Here is a 17,977-nt window from a genome sequence, read left to right as displayed (position 1 = left end):
CATCAAATAATATGATTAGTGTTCCCTATATCTTTCTTCTATCTTTATTTAACCTAAGTGTTTTTAAAGAAAAGAACAATGTTGGCCACTGGGTACAATAACAAACTGCATTTTAAAATTTTAAAATTAGAGTAGATTGATAAGACTAGAAGTGCTGTCGTGCTGCATCCCCCTTGTTCCAGTCTGCTGCTGCAAAGTGGGTAGATCCGGCCAGCTGTCCATGCCTGAGGGGAATCCCCAGGTGGTACAGAACTAGCACAGGGAAAAGAGGCTAGGAAAAGGGGACACAGCTGAAGTTTCCCTGTGCTCAAGTGATCTCACTGGATCACCCCTTAGAAGACAAAGACATTCAGGTGTAACTTAGAGCCATTCCTGAGGTGCTCTAAGTAATGCCAGGGACTGGTTCAGTCCCTATCCTCCCATCCAGAGAAGTGAGTCACAAAGTTGGAGCTCGTGGCTAAATGGGATGTGGGATATTCACACCTAAACATCAACAGTTTGCTGAGTATAAACAAAGGAGTACAAGCCAAAGGAAAGTAGGAAAAAGCACTTTGCAGGTGCAGTAACGTTTCAGACTCGCCCTCATATGCTAGCAGATTGAGGAACCTGTCAGCATGAGGGTAGGAATAGACACATTTGTTTGTAGTACGTTACAAACTTTTGGTGACACAAGTTACTTTGGCATAAAGCTGCTGCAGTTAGTACATGGCTTGTGTGCTTGCATACTTTGCTCCTTGTGTTGGCACTGCGCATGCTCACCAGTGCGTGGTGCAGTGTCACATGGGTAAATACTGTCCAACTTTTGGGAAGTTCTGGCAACGCTTGGTGAGGCAGAAATGAGTTGCATGCGGTCACGGGATTGCAGAGTCAAGTTTCAATCATTCTACTTTCTCCACCCCATAATGCCATTGCTATCCCATAATTTTCATGCCTGTTTTGAAAAATTCCACAAACTTGAGTGGGAGTTGTTGCTGTCTGCCATCTCTGACAGAAGTATGGAGTCCGCACAGTTCTGCACTATTGTCATGAACACTGCAAGCAGAGTACGTGCAATCCTCAGGTATTTGCAGAGCCACGGGGAGCATGATGATTTCTTCAAGGGCAGATTGCTGTGGGATGTTGCAAGAACCAGTTCAAAATTGTTGATAACGTTCATGGAGCTGTAAATAATGGTGTGCTGCAGAAATGAGTGTTGACTGATGGGATTGCATCATAATACAGGTTTGGGATGATGAGCAGTGGCTGCAGGACTTTTGGATATTCTTGGATCTGTGTGCTGAGCTCACCTCAGCCCTCCAGCACAGGGACACTAGAATGAGAGCTGCACTGACAGTGTAGGAGCAATTGGAGATCACACTGTGGAAACTTGGCTTTTAGTAAATTGAAGGGATGCTGATGTTGTTTACTGACAAGATTGGATCTCATTGAGAAAAGTAGTCCAATGGTTATAGCTGCCTGCCATGTCCTGCATAATATCTGTGAAGAAAACAGGAAGAAGTTGCCATAGGATAGAGGGTGAAGGTGGAGCAGCTGTCTGCCGAGTTTGAACAGCCATACAGTGGCTCAATGGTTTAGGGAGGCTTTGAAACTGCACTTTAACAGTGAGCCACAGTAGTGTGTTGTAGTGTACTATGCTTTACTTAGCCCTGCAGTTTGGGGGCCTCTTAGGAATTATATGGTGCTTGATGCACATCTATGAATATAACACTGTCAATGCATCTATTAATTTTGTGGTGCTTGTTGTACATCTATGATTATATCCTTGCATGTATTGCTCATCCTATGAGTTGTGTCAAAGTATACAAGCACAGCGAAGTGGGTGCTTTCACTACCACCAGGCATTCTGCAGCATTTGCTGGGAACTAATAGCGATACATTGTTTTTCAAACAGTAGAGTTTTATTGAGTGATGAAAATACTTCAAAAATTCTGTGCAAGTTAAAAACAAATATATTAAAACCTTAATTTATATCACAGAGTTTAGAAAAGGGGAAGGAACATTCATGTCTATTTTAGCTACACATGCATCAGTCGTGGCTCTCACAGGTCAGTGTGCGTGAAGCTGTGGTTGTTCTTAATGTCTCCCAGTGTGGAGTGGTAGGGACAGGGATCCCATGTGTAATATTGGAGGGAGGCATGTAGAGAGGTGCTGTACTGTAGTTCTCCATGGGCTGCAAAGGGAGCACAAGAGTCTGCAGAGTCTGTGTTTGCTGCCAGAGAAGCCCCATTATGTCCTGATGCAGCTCCCTGGCCTCTTCCTCTGGGATTCCTGGAATAGTCTGCACTATTCATTCTCCAGGCATAGATGCCGACTTCCTCTCTTTCCCCTGGGTGCTCGACCCCCTGCTATCTCCATCCCTGCCCCCACTGCACCCCTTCCATGATGCACTGCCCTCATTCCAACCCCTTCCCCAAAGTCCCCACCCCAACTCCGCCCCCTCCCTGCCCCTATTCCAACTCCTTCTCCAAATCCCTGTCCCGGCCTCGCCTCTTGCTAGGCTGCTCCCCTGAGCACACCACGTTTCCGCTCCCCCCCACCCCCCGGAGTGGGCTAATGCTGCAAAACAACTGTTTGGTGGCGGCCAGGTGGGAAGTGCTGGGAGGTAGGCGGAGAAGCGGGGATGCGGCATGCTCGGGGAGGAGGAGGGGGTGGGGCAGGGGAGGAAGGGAGCTTGGCTGCCAGTGGATGCAGAGTACCCACTAATTTTTCCCCGTGGGTGCTCCAGCCCCAGAACACCCATGGAGTTGGCACCTATGCCTTCAGGCCCTCTGTTCACTCTCTGATACAGCACTGGGTTGCAGGATCTTGCTGAACAGGTCATCCTGAGTCTGCTTCTTTCCTCTCCTTATCTGGCTCAAGTGTGGAGGGAGAACCCCTCCAGACCACAAGGGCAGCAGCTACAGATAAACCATGCACAGATACCATTGTTAGCATAGGCACAACAGAAAGCAAAAGTTCAGATTCAGAACTCCCTTCTTTTGCACCCCAAAAGTTTTATACAAGACATGCTGATTGACACTTCTGCTTGGGATTGCTTGTGCATGGCGCCACTCAGCACACCTGCCAGGGTGAATAGAGTCTGCCAGATGTGAAAGAAATAAGGAGGAAATTGTTTGGTTGCATGAAACTATGAATATAGGGCAATGGCACTAGATACTGGCACCATTGTTTAACAGGTGGTGGTGATTTTAGTTGATATCTCACTCAGGTAGCAAATACACAGAAAGCACAGCTGCAGCTGGCATCTCAAAGCTGCCTGCACCTGTATGCTGCTAGTCTGTTGACTGCAACAGTGCCTGCCAAAGTTATCGCCGACTGGCGTGGGGAAAGCATCCTATTGTGGAGACAGAAATAGGGCTGCCAGCCCTTGAAACCTTTGGCAGAAGATTGCAGAACACCTCCATGAAGGTTTCATTGAGGTCTCTCAGGAGGACTCAAGGGACATCCCTAACTCTGTAGGGGAATGAAAAGCAGATAACACTACTTCTCTATGTTGTATTGCTACCTCTTCTAGCAGGAATAAATTAATGAAAAGTTGATAGTCATGTCCTATTAAGTTGGGAGCACTGTCACTGCAATAGGAAATAAATGTACACACTTATTCAAGGTTCCTTCCCCTGTGTTGGGCACACCTGTGCTCATCCGACTAGACTGAGATGGAGTCTCAAATATTTCCTGGCTTGCGGTGCAGCTGGACCCCACCCAGCCCCCCGGTCTCCCGTCCCCCATCTTCTCTTCTTCCTCTTCCACCTCTTCCTTGTCCTTGCTGTTCATGCCAGGGAATCTGAGACTTGGGCTTCTCAGAAGTATCCATGGTGGTATGCAGGGTGGTTGTGGGGTCTCCCCAAGTATGGCATGCAGCTCTTTGTGAAAAAAGCAGGTCTTCAGCTCGGCACCAGATCGCCTGTTGGCCTTCCTGGCCTTCTGATGTGCCTGCTGCAGTTCCTTGGCTTTCACTTGGCCCTGCTGCTGATCCCTGTCATACCCTTTTTTCTGCATCCCCCAAGCAATCTGCTCATGGATGTCCATGTTCCTACAGCTGATCCGTAGCTGTGCTTGCACAGACTCAGGCCCGTAAGATACAATCTCTTCTGTTTGCTGCAGGCCAGAGTGCATCTTGAGTGTGTAGTGGCATGGTCAGCTGGGCATAGGGGGTGTGTGTGTGTAATAGGCGCCTTTATAAGACACAGTCCCAGATATCAGTACTGTCCCTATAAAATTGGGACATCTGGTCACCCTACCTGAGCAGTTATACACAGCAGTGGAGAGCTGCTAGGTGTGTTCCCCTGACTGGACAGTCAGGAAAAGGCATTTCAAAACATTAAATTTAAGTGTAGACACATGCACAGCTAGGTCGATGCAGGTGGCTTAGGTTAACCTAACTTTGTAGTGTAGAGCAGGCCTTAGTGTGCTAGGCTTTAAACTTTGCTCACATTTAGGATGTAACTTAGGATAAATCTTGTATCTAAACAAGATGATGTGTAGTCTGACACTATTTGCTTTAATTTTATTTAATTTCTGTACACTTGTTTTTGTTTAAGACACTGTGCACTCATAAGTGCCATGAGCCATTTCCAGAGAGAAGGGCAACAAAGAATTCAGGCAAGTCTGAGTGAGAAGTGGGTGATGATGCCCACTCCGAAGACTTGGTCAGAGGTGTCGTACCATGGAAGCCCTTCTTTAAGAGGCACTTTCTGGATTCTGCTTTTCAACTGAGACACAGAAATAAACTAAAGTGAAAATCAAGAGGGTTGGCAAGCAAAGAGAGGACTGATGTTTATAGGGACACCTCAAGTACTTAACTGCATGCTTCTTCAGTGATAATTACAAAGCACCAGAGGAAGTGTGAATCGAGGGCACAATATACATGTAATATTTTTATTGTATGTTGGTGTAAATGGTCATAATCTTTTGAAACTCTTTTGAAAAGTTCTATTCTGGTTCACTCAGTTAGGAACCTGTTCTGTATAGATGCAGCTCAGATATTCATTTGAAGTATGAAAGATTGTGATATTTTAATGCAATTTGTTTTCCGTAAAATACATATTTAGCGACATGTTAAGACAATTCTGTCTGTGGCTTATTAAAAGTAATCGTAGCAACCGGCAACCCTTGTGAAGCAAGCTGTTCTTCTCTTTTAGGAAATACAACTTCATCTAAATTTCCTCCCTCAGAAATTGCAGACATTTGTTATTGTTTGCTGCTTTCAGATCCCTTTCCTGTGCTTTTTTTGAAGCTATTGTACAGTGGATTTTTCTTGGCTTGTTACTTTCTATTGATTATTTAAAAATGAAACAAAAAGGGCAGTTGTCTGTGGGACCTTGTATTTCTTTGATCTTGCACAATCATACTAGAGAGAGATGTTAGTGCTTTTTTTCAATCAAGTGTTAACAATAAGATCATTTCATTTGAAGAAAATTCTGAAATAAATTAGCATAAAATAAATTTCAGAATGGAGAAATTTTATATTTTTAATAGATTCGTCTCATGAATATTAAAATACACGAGTTGATTGGCCTACTTATTTTGACATACTTATTTATGCTTGGTTAAAAGTTTGATATTCTTCTATAGGTATGAATTGGGAGTACAGGAATTAGTTTAAAAAGTTTTAAAAGTTAATCCTATCCATTACAGTTTGATAAATATAGTATTGCTTTCTGAACAGGGATGAATAGTAGCAGATTTTTATTTGAACTACTGTATGTTGCAGAGTTAAAAAATAACCAACAAACTTTTAAAATCTGAAATATATATTAGTAGACTTATTGGCTAATTAGAACACTGCTGGGTGTATACAAAGTTATATTCTTTTTTCAGGGACAGATGACTGTATGTGCAAAGTTTGACAAAGATATTTACCTCCCAGAAGATGCTGAATGTTACTTTGTTTATAACGGCTCCACTCAGAGACATATAACGTTTGCTGAGCGAATTAATGATAGTGCTCTTCAGTCCATCATTCCAGGTGAGCACGGTTGTTATATCACATTTGTATTTCTCTCTCCCATCCCCACTTTCCTTTTTGATGTGAACTAAAATCTGATATTTTAACATAGTTGTGTTTTCTTATTAAGTTTTTATAATGGGAAACATGGTGTGGTGGGGTGGACTTTGGGGATGAGTTTGAGTGGTTAGTCTTGTTTCTGCTCTCTTGTGCCTTTTGCAACACTATGTATTGTTTGCAGTGGGGGAGCAGTACAGTGCATATGGTCTTCAGATGTGATTTGATTATTAAGTCTACAAAACAAGCCAAGTCTCAGCCCAGGTCTTTTGCTCCTGGACATCCTGGACTTCTGAAGCCTGCATAACCCCTCTGTATCAGTCTGTGGGCCATCCTAGGATGTAGTGGTTAAGTTCTTCCAGTTCTTCAACCTTGGCTTGCTCTGGGGATTTTACTGAGAATTGTGGATTTGTCCAGGTCTAGATTATGTGTGTGCTGCTCTGTGGCTTGCTGGGTATGTGGCTTTGTGGTATGAGGTTTTGTGGACAATTCCAGCCTGCATTGTATCATTTGACAAATGATGTGAAGAGATTATATTATGGGAGGTAGATCCAAGGAGGCAGGGTTCAGGTTAAGTACCTAGAGCTGCCTTTGCATTTTAAGTGCTTGTTTCTTTGGGTTGTGGGGGAAGGGAGAAAAAAGAATGGGAAACACACTTGTTGGTGAGTGAGTAAACCCTCTTGTTTCTGGTGGGGTGAAAAATGGCCATAATTATTTGACTTCTGAAATTAGTGTGGCACCCAGGTGCAGTCCTGGGGAGCATCACTTCTCAATTCTCTCTTCTGATTTGAAGTCTTTTAGTAGGAAGTTGTCAACGCTTGTATTTGGAACATTGCCTAAGCTGCTGATACATGTGGAAGGGGAGTGGGATGCAAACATATGATATTGGTGCTTCACAATGAAGGGAGTGAACTTGGACTAGCCTAACACCCCACTTACTGCCTTAAAAAGAGATTATCCCCTTGGCTGCTATAAACCGATTGTTTTTTTTTTTTTAAAAATATGACTTGTGAACTTCCCGTTTGTTAGTAAATAGCAGATATAAATACATTCTGCCAGAGCATTAGACTCTGCTTGTTACTCGTTCCTATTTACTTATGCAATAACTAGAGGAGATTTAGATTCTGAAAACTGGCAGTTGATTAAAAGGAAAAATTCTGTGCTGTCCCATGACTGCTTCTTTAATTCATTAAATGGGAAGAGATTATCATGGAATAAAATGGAAGAAATGTAATGTCATGTTTTATTCCAGGGTACCCAACTAATTTTTTATAGAGGAATGAATTTGTTTTTAAATTGTTTGTGGACAAGAAATAAAAACATAGGGCCACAGACCACACTCAACCTGCTACCTATTCCTGTAGAAGATACTGGGAGAGTGAAATAGAGATTGAGAGTTGAATAGTCTTTATATTGTAACGGAACTTTACTTAGCAAAGTTGCCAAATAGAAATACTTTGTATCATTTTATGTTTAAAGACCACTGCTATCACTGTTCCTTGTTTACTTGCCCATTTTTTGTGTGTTAACTGATTTGTATAAACAATTGTAGTAGTAGCAGTATGCAGAAATTAGATGCACCTACATTGTTCTAAAATCTCCCCTTTAAAATCGTATCAGAAGGTTTCAGCGTTCACTCATGTGGGATGTATAAGAACAGTGCACAACTCTTGTAGAGATCCTTCAAAGATGTCAGTATGCCAGCTCAGATTTAGAGCCTAACCTTGGGGTTTTCAAAAGAGCCTGAGGGAGTGAGGTGTCTAGGAGAGTGGGCTCCTAACACAGCTGGGCACCTGTGAAAATTCCAGCCGTAAACTGAAAACTTAAAATTGCTTTAAATCAGTGTTGTCAAAAATGTGGGTGCGTAAATAGAGACGTACGTTAGTGGAAAGCTTCTGGGGAGATCAGGGGGTATAAAATCCATGTTAAAAATAAATAAAACCCAGTGCTCTCACTGCTTATCCCTCAGGAATCCCTTTCTTTGCTATCATTTTTTTTTTTTTTTTTTTTTTTTTTTTTTGCTTCTGACCCCAAAAACTGCTTCCATGATCTTGACAACAGTCACAGATAAAGGGCTGATCTTGCTAGGAGAGCAGAATGGAGGTATAGAAAAAGTTGCCACTGGGGGCAACTCACTATCTGTACTCGTCCTACACTGAAAGTTGTAATTTTCCATTCAGATGACTGTTGCATCTTTAATTTACATGCCAACAGCTGCTACCCTGCAGGTGACATCTGCTGCCCCGTCCATTCGCTGCTCCCAGTTCTGTTCCCCCCTCCTTACCCCTACTCACTGTGACCTAGCAGATGTGCTTTGGGTATGGGGTTAGAGGTACCTAGCTGTGCATGGCCCCAAAATTTGCATGCTGGGACCTGTTCACCTAGCACCCATGCTCAGATGTGGTCTGCCAATGACCACCTACCTGTCTCTCACTTTCAGTCCTGCTGATGAATACTGAGGACTCTACAGGGTAGAACCAAGACTGTCAAAGGAATTCTAGGATTCAGATAATTTAAATTTACCATTTCCCATCTCTTTTTTTTCTTAAATTACTGTAGGTGTTGAAATGCCCTAAGCCACCTCATGCTTTTGAATTGGGGCATTCAGCACTTACAGTAATCTGACAAGTGTTTTTAAATAGACCATGTTAAAGTACCCAGGACTGGAAAGGCTGGTTGTGAAACCAAATACATCAGTATAACTTGGAGGACATTTGTTAACAATATAGTTAGTTTTAAATTTGTGACCAAAAGTGATTGATAGATTCCCTTTAACAACTGGATTTAAATGGAGGGAAGTAAAATACGCCAACTTCAGATACATTTTCAAAGTATTTCTTAGGTTAAAAAAGGGATGAGGGAAGAGCAATATATATTCTAAAAGTAGCTAATGTGTTAATAATTAATCTACGTTATATTTCAGGCCATGGATGCCAAGAAACTGTTTCAGTCTCTGTGGTCATGTATACGAAGGGATATTCTCCTGTGACCCTGGGCTGCTGTTCTGTCACTTACAAACAGAATCTGTCTTGCAAGTTATCTCATTTTCTGGTTAGCCACTTTGACTGCGTCACTTCTACTAGTCACCAGACACTACTCAGTAAGTTTGGGCTAACTGTGGAAGATTTCCAGTCATTGGATCATGATATGATGCTGGCCATAGCTCATGAAGAGCTGCCACCTACATGGAACATCCTTGGAAATTGTTCAGAAGACGGTAGGATTTTTCATTTAAAAGCTTTTAACTGTAATTTACCTGTACCTGTACAATTCATACTAGTGTTTGTGACCTTTCATAGCAGATTCCACATCCCTGTGGTTTATTTTACTGTTCTCTGAACATAAGTTCCCCATCATAAGGGAAATCAAGGCTTCAGTTTTTTCCTGTAGCATCACATTGTTATTGTAATTCAGTCTGTCAAAGAACCCTTTGTACCTTGACTCTCACTGTGAATTTAGTCCTTTTGATGAATAATGCTGTCTACAACTGCTGACATAGTTGGCACTTCAAAAAAACCAAGGATTATAATAATGAAGTGTCTCCACCTTGATTCCAAACTGATGAAATATTGAAAAAGAAAAAAGAAAAAACAGGTTACACCAACAAAAGAAGATGTAAACAAATTATGATGTCATGGAACAGGCAAAAGAATGTCTCAGTACAGGAATTCTAACCAGTGACTATGCATATTGTTTACCACAGTACAATCAATAGTGATGCCTCACTTAGGATTGCATTAACTCCTGGAAGTATAAGTATTTCATAGGTTTCAGGGCCACCCCTGCACAAGATGGACTCATCATTAATATATGAATATGCTATGCTAGGGAAGCATGGGATTTTTTAGTGGCTGAAAGAACGTAGAATGAAAAATAGCCATAGTACTTTATGTGAACAGTATTACTAAAACTTCTGTAATGAAATCAGGTGAAGCATCAGTTTCAGGTTTCATTACAAATACACAACTGGGGTTAGGTTTGCTGAGGAGCATGAACTTTTTCTTTAGACCCAGCTGATTTATTGCTTTGCTTGTAAGCCATGTGAAATTTGATGGCTTCACGTGTTTTCTACTGACAGTCTGGTACATTTGTCTGAGTTTTGTTTTGGGTACGTGAAATTGTTCAAAATTTGAAGACAAGCAACCCCATGTGAACCTAAGATGGAAAAAAGACATTTGAGAAACCGAACCACTGAGTTTCACCCTGTTCTATTTATTGAGTGAGAATTATTTCAAGATTTTTCTAATTCCACTATGTCTGTAGATAGTAGTGGATTTCATACTGCTTTGGAGTGTTCTTTTCAAAAAAAGGTTTTTCAGGACATTGGAAATCTGTTTTTAATAAATGGGTTTGATTCATAGGATTATTTTCCCTACAAAATTTGATATTAGGGATATACCTGAAGAGTTTTTTTATTTTTTATTTTTTTTAAGGTAGGGTGGCTTGTTTGGCGCATTGAATTAGTGCGCGCATGTATGGTGAGTTGCTGGCTTAGGCGATACGAAAGAGTGTGTTCAGTTGTTTCCTTTTCATGTGTAGTAAATATTGGTTCACATCATTAAACTACATTGTAGTTGAGCATAGTTTCTAATCAAGGGCTTGATCCAAGGCCACAGAAGGCAATGGGAATCTTCTCATTACTTCAGTGGGTTTTAGTTTGGGGTCCTAGCGAGGACCATGTCTAAAATATCAGTAGACAGAACTATATGCTGAGGTAGAAAGCCAGAGCTGCACTGGGACACTTGTGTGGCATCTGCTCACACTAAACTTGCTGCAACTTCACTTACTTCTACTAGGCCTACTGAGTTTTAAAGTCAGAGGGTCATGAGACTGTCTCAGCCAGTATTAGGAACTCCTGTGAAAATAGCAGCTTCCATCTAAATATCACTGGACTATTTCTTTCATTTTTAGTTATTGTCCAGCAAGTTCACTTCAAAATGTTCCTTTCATTGCACATTGCACTACTCACTACCAGAAGAGTCTGAAAGGGCTTCACTTGACCTTTTGTTTTCATATGTTTTGCACGTGCTTTCCACTTTGTTTAGACTGACAAGCCTCAAATGCAGTGATAAAGCTGGGAAATGTGTCCCAACTACTGCATTAAATGTAATTGTTTGAAATATGGGATCACTTTGCCCCAAATGTGTTTCATCATCAGTTGTGTTGTGTGGATGCCTTCTATGTTTTAGATTTTCCCTGTAACCTGTGATTCTGTCTTAGCCAGTAACTCATGGTCAGTAGCTAGTTCATCCCCCTTGAAGACCACATGGAATCATCAGCATGTGCAGGATACCTCTCACCTATGCAGGGTGAACTGTTCTGAGCACATAACAGCCTTACTTAAAGTTTGGTACTGACTTCCTGTTTGCTTCTGGGTGCATTTCAAGGCAGTGGTGACAGTCTCTAATGTGGTACTTATCTATCTGTGAAACCAGCTCTCACCTTATACCTGTGTCATGGTTGTTAAAGTTAGCAGTGATTCTCTTGTTGCTGGTTCCTGAATAAAACTCCCCACAACTGGTAGCAGAGTTGGTGAGGGCCCTCACTTCTATAGTCAGGAATGTAGCAGACATAACACTGCAAGGGCTTTAATTGTATTTATTTGGCATGATAGGGTACATTCTTCTCTCCATATGTGTGCAGATCTCTTGCTAACACGGAATGATATACCTGAGTCAAGAAGAGAATATATCTATTCACTCAGGAAAATGAACTCTGATTACTCCTGCTGATCCCTTCTGATTTGCAGTGTTCTGAACAGCTTTTCTCACAGTGTCACTATTCTGTACAGCTGTCTCTTGTTTTTTTTTTTTTTGCATCAGGGTATGTACACCAGTGTAGCTACAGCGCTTCAAACCCCACATTGTAGGTACACTGCAATGGTAAGCTGAACCTTGCACCAAGGTGACTTGCTCTGCTACTGTGAATTGCACCAGTGCAATTCCTGTTTGTACTGTTGCAGTGTCTCTACATCATGGACATTTGTATTAGCTACATTGTTGTAGTTATACTGGGTTGCTTTTTCATAACCTATATGAGCTCTTATTTTTGTCCCTTTTTAGCACATGCGCCAATGAAAAATGTCTGAATGGGTCCTGTATTATTCATTATTTGCATTTCATTATTGCCTGGGAACCCGCTCCAAACATGGATCAGGGTCCCATTGTGCTAAACTCTGTATGAACACCAACCAGAAGGCAGTCCTTGTCCCAAAGAGCATATAATCTCAGTTGTCAGGGAGCATCTCTCTCACACTACTTGACAAGTTTACAAATTACTGAGCAGGATTGTGTGTGTGTGTGTGTGTGTGTGTGTGTGTGCGTGCGTGTGTGTGCATAGAATCATAGGACTGGAAGGGACCTTGAGAGGTCATCTAGTCCAGTCCCCTGCACACATGGCATATAAGCTGATTGACTTTATTTCTGTCAACTTCTTTGTCTACACTGGATGTTTTTTTCCTTTTCCCTTCACGGTATTCTTTTTGTCTCATTTCTATGTGTATGATTTTATTTTGTTTCTTATGTTTCTTTTAAAAAATTCTTGTATAACTAGTATCTTAATGTCTCTTATCCCAGGTTGAGAGCTACTAATATACATGATTTGTTCACTAATTAGTTGCTTATCAGTTACTATAAGAGTACTGTACCTACATTAAGACCACACATTTATCAGACAAAAGAGCTGTTTGTTTGAATTGTTAGTTTTCAAAGGGCTGCTGTTACTGATTCCCAGAGTGTTTATTCAAAGAAAATGACTTTAGAATGACATTGATGGAGGAAATTATTCTACCTTATGGTGTTTTTGGACCTCATTTTTTTAATGAGTATTTAGAGACATATGGTTTGATGGAAATACAGTCAAAAGAATAATTTATTCATAAGAGTTTTGGTATTTGGAACCAGTTCTTGTAATCCCTTTGTAAGTGTATAAAATGGGCTGGATAAAGGGAGAAATTGAATTGGCTACTGAGTGTTCTAAACAATCCAGGAATTTAATACAGTCACACAGGTCGGAACTTGTTAGCCGCATTATTTAAACTTGAAAAAAGGAACAGTTAATAAAAGCATGAACCTTTCAGGAAGCATAAATTATTATTGTAATAAGTGGCTGTTTGCACACACAGAAAGCAATATCACCGGCTACCCACATACATAATACATGAGGGGTCGTGATGTTCTGCTTCATAGTCGCAACCAGAGCTAAAGGAGACTCCATGTGTTCAAATACCCTTTAAAAAAAAATGTAGCCTTTATTTCTGAAGAAGAAACCTTGCAGGATGCTAATCACTAAGGTGGATTAAGGCACAGAATTTATTAAAACTGGCCAAAAAATGAGAGAATGTTTCCCTTTTTTATCAATTTGTTTAAAAAAATTGGATTTTTTTCAAGCAGCTCTAGAATTCATATTTTAAAATACTTCCTGTGATAGGTACTTTTTATTCCCTTTATAGAAAACCCCTTTAGATCAGAATAGAGATTAGGGATTCTGTAGAAATTGCTGAAAGAAATCTGTTAGCCCAAATTGACCCGTCCCATGGGCACAAACCTGTGGGAGAGGTCTGGGCCAGGCAAGAAAATCTCCGCAAGGATCCCTGCACAGTGTGTTCCCTATTTTGTCGGTGGAGTAGGATTTGTGGGGAACAGGCTGTGGCACTCACCCATACAGTTTGCAGACCCATGAGAGATAGATGGATGTTTTCAGAGGTCTGCTGCAGGGTGGAGTTCAGATTGTCTGGATGACTGTAACTGTGCTATTAATGAAATAAAAACATTTGCTACTTCCTTTGTCACAAACCATAATAATTTTCAAGATAAATAATGTTCTTTAAAGTTTGGAACCATTAGTAGAAGCAACAGCATTTTCTGTTTCTGAATTTTCATGAATATTATTCACCTTGAAAATCAGTTATAGATAAGCAAAGGAAGTAGCCTATGCTCATATTTAATTTTCTATCATAAACAACACTGATTTCCTATTTCATAAATATGTCATAATTATTTCTTAGGAGTAGCTCTTATAGGAGAAGCTGGTAGAAAATTCAAACCCACTGCATTTATCATCTCCTTTTCTGAACAGTATTCATTATTTTGTGACATTTTAGATTTTATCTATTTTTCTTTGTCTACTGGCATAATACTCTTTACTAGTACTTCCTGTGATAATAGCCATTCCCGATAAGTCTCAGCTATTCACACTCAGCTTATCCACATTCTGTCCTTGCTCTAAATTGAACAAAATATTTGTGTATATGACTTTCTCACTTCATTTGCAATAAAATTTGGTATTTTGAGAAAGAAAGGTGGGGGAATTGGCAAAACTCGTGTTCTCCTTCAAGGATTTGGGGAAATACTGGATGCATAACTTAGTTAGCATGGAAGTGATTTCTGGTATCCCCCACTCCATACCCCACGCCATCTCAGATTTTAAAGGGCTGTTCAAAAAGGGATTTGACATTTTTAGAGACAGAAAAAATAATGAAAATATCAGGGAGTAGCTGTGTAAAAAGCAACAAAAAGTCTGTGGCACCGTATGGACTAACAGACATATTGGAGCATAAGCTTTCTTGGGTGAATACCCACTTCGTCAGACACATGTGGTTATTTATACCTGCCTTTGGAAATTTCCACCACATGTGTCTGACGAAGTGGGTATTCACCCATGAAAGCTCATGCTCCAATACATCTGTTAGTCTATAAGGTGCCACAGGACTCTTTGTTGCTTTTTTAAAAAAGTGAAAGTTACAGTTGCTAGTGCTAACAAATTTTGAAACAGGCTTAATATTTCTGTTGTTAAGCCAGTCTCTGATTACTGGGGATTAGAAGGTTTCTTGCATCTTCCTGAGCAACATCTGGTACTAGCCTCTGATGGAGATGGGTTATTGAACTGGGTGGGCCTTGGGTCTGCTCCATTATGGCAGTTTCTATTGTCTTCTCGATATTTGTTTTTGAGATCCTAAACTCTCCGCATTAGGCACATTTTCAGTGCTCAGTAGAAAATAACAGCAATAATAATAAGCTAGACGACTTTTGAATGTGTTTGATATTTCCCTTCCATTTCTATAGTAGCCATTCTGCTGACAGACCCCTTGTGTTGCCTCAGAACTTGTTGGAATTGCCAAAACAAGCAAACATAATTGAAGCTGTGACTACGCTAGAGAAGGTTTGCTGACATAGTAGCAAACCCTCCTAGCATAGATGCAACAAACAAGTACTTTTGCTGGTATAGCATATATCTGTTCCCTGAGTGAAATAAAATATACAGGCAAAAGAACTTTTATGTTGGTATAACTGTAGCTACACTAGTGGGGTTTGCTGGGATGTCACAAAAAATGTGTACCTGTAACGACATTGCTATATTGAGAAAAGTTTCTAGGGCAGATTTGACCTGTGTGTGAAATCCCCTATTGACTGCATGTGGGAGATTCTGTGCTGTGCCTCTATTATCATTAGGACCCTACCAAATTCATGGTCATTTCATGGTCATAGGATTTTTAAATTTGTAATTTTCATGATTTCAGCTATTTATAGTGTTGTAATTATAGGGATCCTGACTCAAAAAAGAGTTGTGGAGGGGTCGCAAGGTTATTGTAGGGGGGTTGTGGTATTGGACAAGCAGAGGTCATCTAGTCTAATCACATGGCACTAACTAAGGCTCTGATCCTGCAAAGACTTACTCACCCAGCTGTGATTAGTCACACTGAAGTCAACTCCCATGACTATTCACAATGTGTAAAGATAAGTATGTGTGTAAGTTTTTCAGGACTGCAGTATACTGAAGAACATTTTATAAACAATCTCTTATCTAATATAAAGGTCTGACAATGCATTAGGAGTTCATAGGAAGATGGAGCCAGGAAAAACTGAAAAACTGTCGGCCTGTTGTGGTGTCTCTGTCTTTTCTTCAAGTGACAAGTATGGAGCTTTCGGTCTCCTTCCAGGAAATGAATGAGGTTCATGGCCCAGAAAGAGCTTAGTCATTTCTGTCAGAGAGAAATATTTGTTTTGTTCTTTTATCGTTTTGGACAGAGGAAGGGATTCAGGTGCAGTAAGAACAAAAGGATTTATTTAACGTTTAAAACAGATTGTTTGGCTCAGATTTTTATCGTTTAAACACAGTGTTTTGGCAGCAGAATCAAGATCTGATGCAAAACAAGGTCTGGCGGGCATATCCCCTCCCCAACACCACCTTTTTTTTTTGTAGCATCTAGGCCTTTATTAAACAACTGCCATATTGTTGTGTTTAGAAATAGTTGAAATCTTTCATTCAGATCTTGGAGGGAACAGTTCTTTAATGAAAAATGGCCTTTTCTCAAAACTGAAAACTTTTCCAAAAAGCTTTTGCCTTTTCAGATCTTTCCATTTTTTAATTTAAACTTTCCCCAGTCTTATCTTTTTTTTCCCCCCTCTTCTTTTTGCAACTGAATGCAATAGAATGAATGATGCCCAGGTTTGTTTGGTTTTTTTTGTCCCACCCATTTTTTCATTTTTCTTTCTCTTTTCATTTTTCCTTTTGCCAGTCTGTACATTTTCAAAACTTCCTCAAGTTCTGCCCATGCTGTTGTCACTTGATGTGAGTTTTGGAGTGAACTTTTGAGCACCGAGCAGTCAGAACTTGACCCTTGCTATGGAAGCAGATTATCTTTCAGCTTCTAAGAAGCCATGAAAATCCAGGATTATTAAACCTATTAAAATATACTGATAAAACAGGATTGTGTCCATTTAAGCATGATTATTTTTCAAGGCAGAAGAAAAAATAGACTAGAGGTGGCCATGGCCATTCTCAAGTCCTCTGAGATGTGCTTAGATGATATGGGGTGGAAAGATTTATTTCCTCTTTGTTCTGGGTAGTGTTTATTGTCGTCCCTAACTTTTCACAAGTGATTAGTTATTGAATTCCGAGTACCTAGATTTCTGGGGCATATTGTGGAAAATCAAGCACAAGATGTCTTGGGGTGGATCACCCAAAAGTTGGGGCACCCAAGCTCAGTGGTCACTTTTGAAAACTCCCACACAAATAGTAGTAATCACCTAGTTTACCTTATACTTAACGTAAGGGATGATTTTTGTTAAATTTCATTTTTCATCCCCCAGTGCAATTATAGTGGGCTGAGTTTTTGTTACAGAGCCAGGTGTGTTGTTTAAAGTGTTTACTTTAAGTGGTATAGCGTGATTAATGATGAGGCAATCATGCAGTTTGACTGGCCAAATTATCATGTGATTTTTAAGTAATAAGTACCTTATAATATAAAACATATATTGATATGTCTTGAAGATACAAATAAATAAGTTACCGCAATGCCTATGGTAAGTTTATAAAAGGTGTCATCATAGGGCAAGGGACTATTCACTGTATTGATGGTAGAATCTGTCCCATGCTCAATTTTGAGCCACTGTAGTTGTCTGTTGTTACAGTGATTGCACTGGTTGATTCAGCAGTGTTCTTGAGTAATATAATTATTTAATTCTTTGACTAGCTACCCTGTCTCTCTCTTTTGAGTAATCTTTCTGTCACTCTATTTGTTGTAACTATTGTGGCAGGGCATAAATTTTGCAAACCTCCGCTGCTCTTTATTAATGGATTATTTACACACATATACACATGCGCGCACACACACACAGAGCCCAATCACGGATCACACCTTTCCATTGTCATCGGTAGAAGGTAACATATTCTAAATGATTCTGCAAATTGAGCAGAATCATAGAACTGGAAGGGACCTCGAGAGGTCTTCTAGTCCAGTCTCCTGCATTTGTGGCAGAACTAAGTATCATCTAGACCATTTCTGACAGGTGTTTGTCCAACCTGCTCTTAGAAATCTCCAATGACAGAGATTCCCCAACCTCCCTAGGCCATTTATTCCAGTGCTTAACCACCCTGACAGTTAGGAAGGTTTTCCTAATGTCCAACCTGAACCTCCCTTGCTGCAATTTAAGCCCATTGCTTCTTGTGCTATTCTAGGAGGTTAAGAGAAAC

At 40.4% G+C, this 17,977-nt stretch overlaps 1 protein-coding gene across 3 annotated transcripts in view; it reads left to right on the top strand.

Moving 5' to 3' along the window:
• ARHGEF28 (Rho guanine nucleotide exchange factor 28) overlaps nt 1-17,977 on the top strand; it is a 230,453-nt gene that overhangs the window by 43,908 nt on the left and 168,568 nt on the right. For all 3 annotated transcript variants that reach the window (XM_032763554.2, XM_032763555.2, XM_032763557.2), the window contains exons 3-4: nt 5,821-5,968; nt 8,928-9,221. In XM_032763554.2, the coding sequence (XP_032619445.1) occupies nt 5,821-5,968; nt 8,928-9,221 (442 nt within the window). The remainder of the gene's footprint in view (nt 1-5,820; nt 5,969-8,927; nt 9,222-17,977) is intronic.

Source organism: Chelonoidis abingdonii, chromosome 6 (assembly GCF_003597395.2).
Source record: "Chelonoidis abingdonii isolate Lonesome George chromosome 6, CheloAbing_2.0, whole genome shotgun sequence".
NCBI lineage: Eukaryota > Metazoa > Chordata > Testudines > Testudinidae > Chelonoidis > Chelonoidis abingdonii.
Note: the sequence above shows the minus strand (reverse complement) of the source record. Positions and strands in the feature narration are given on the sequence as shown.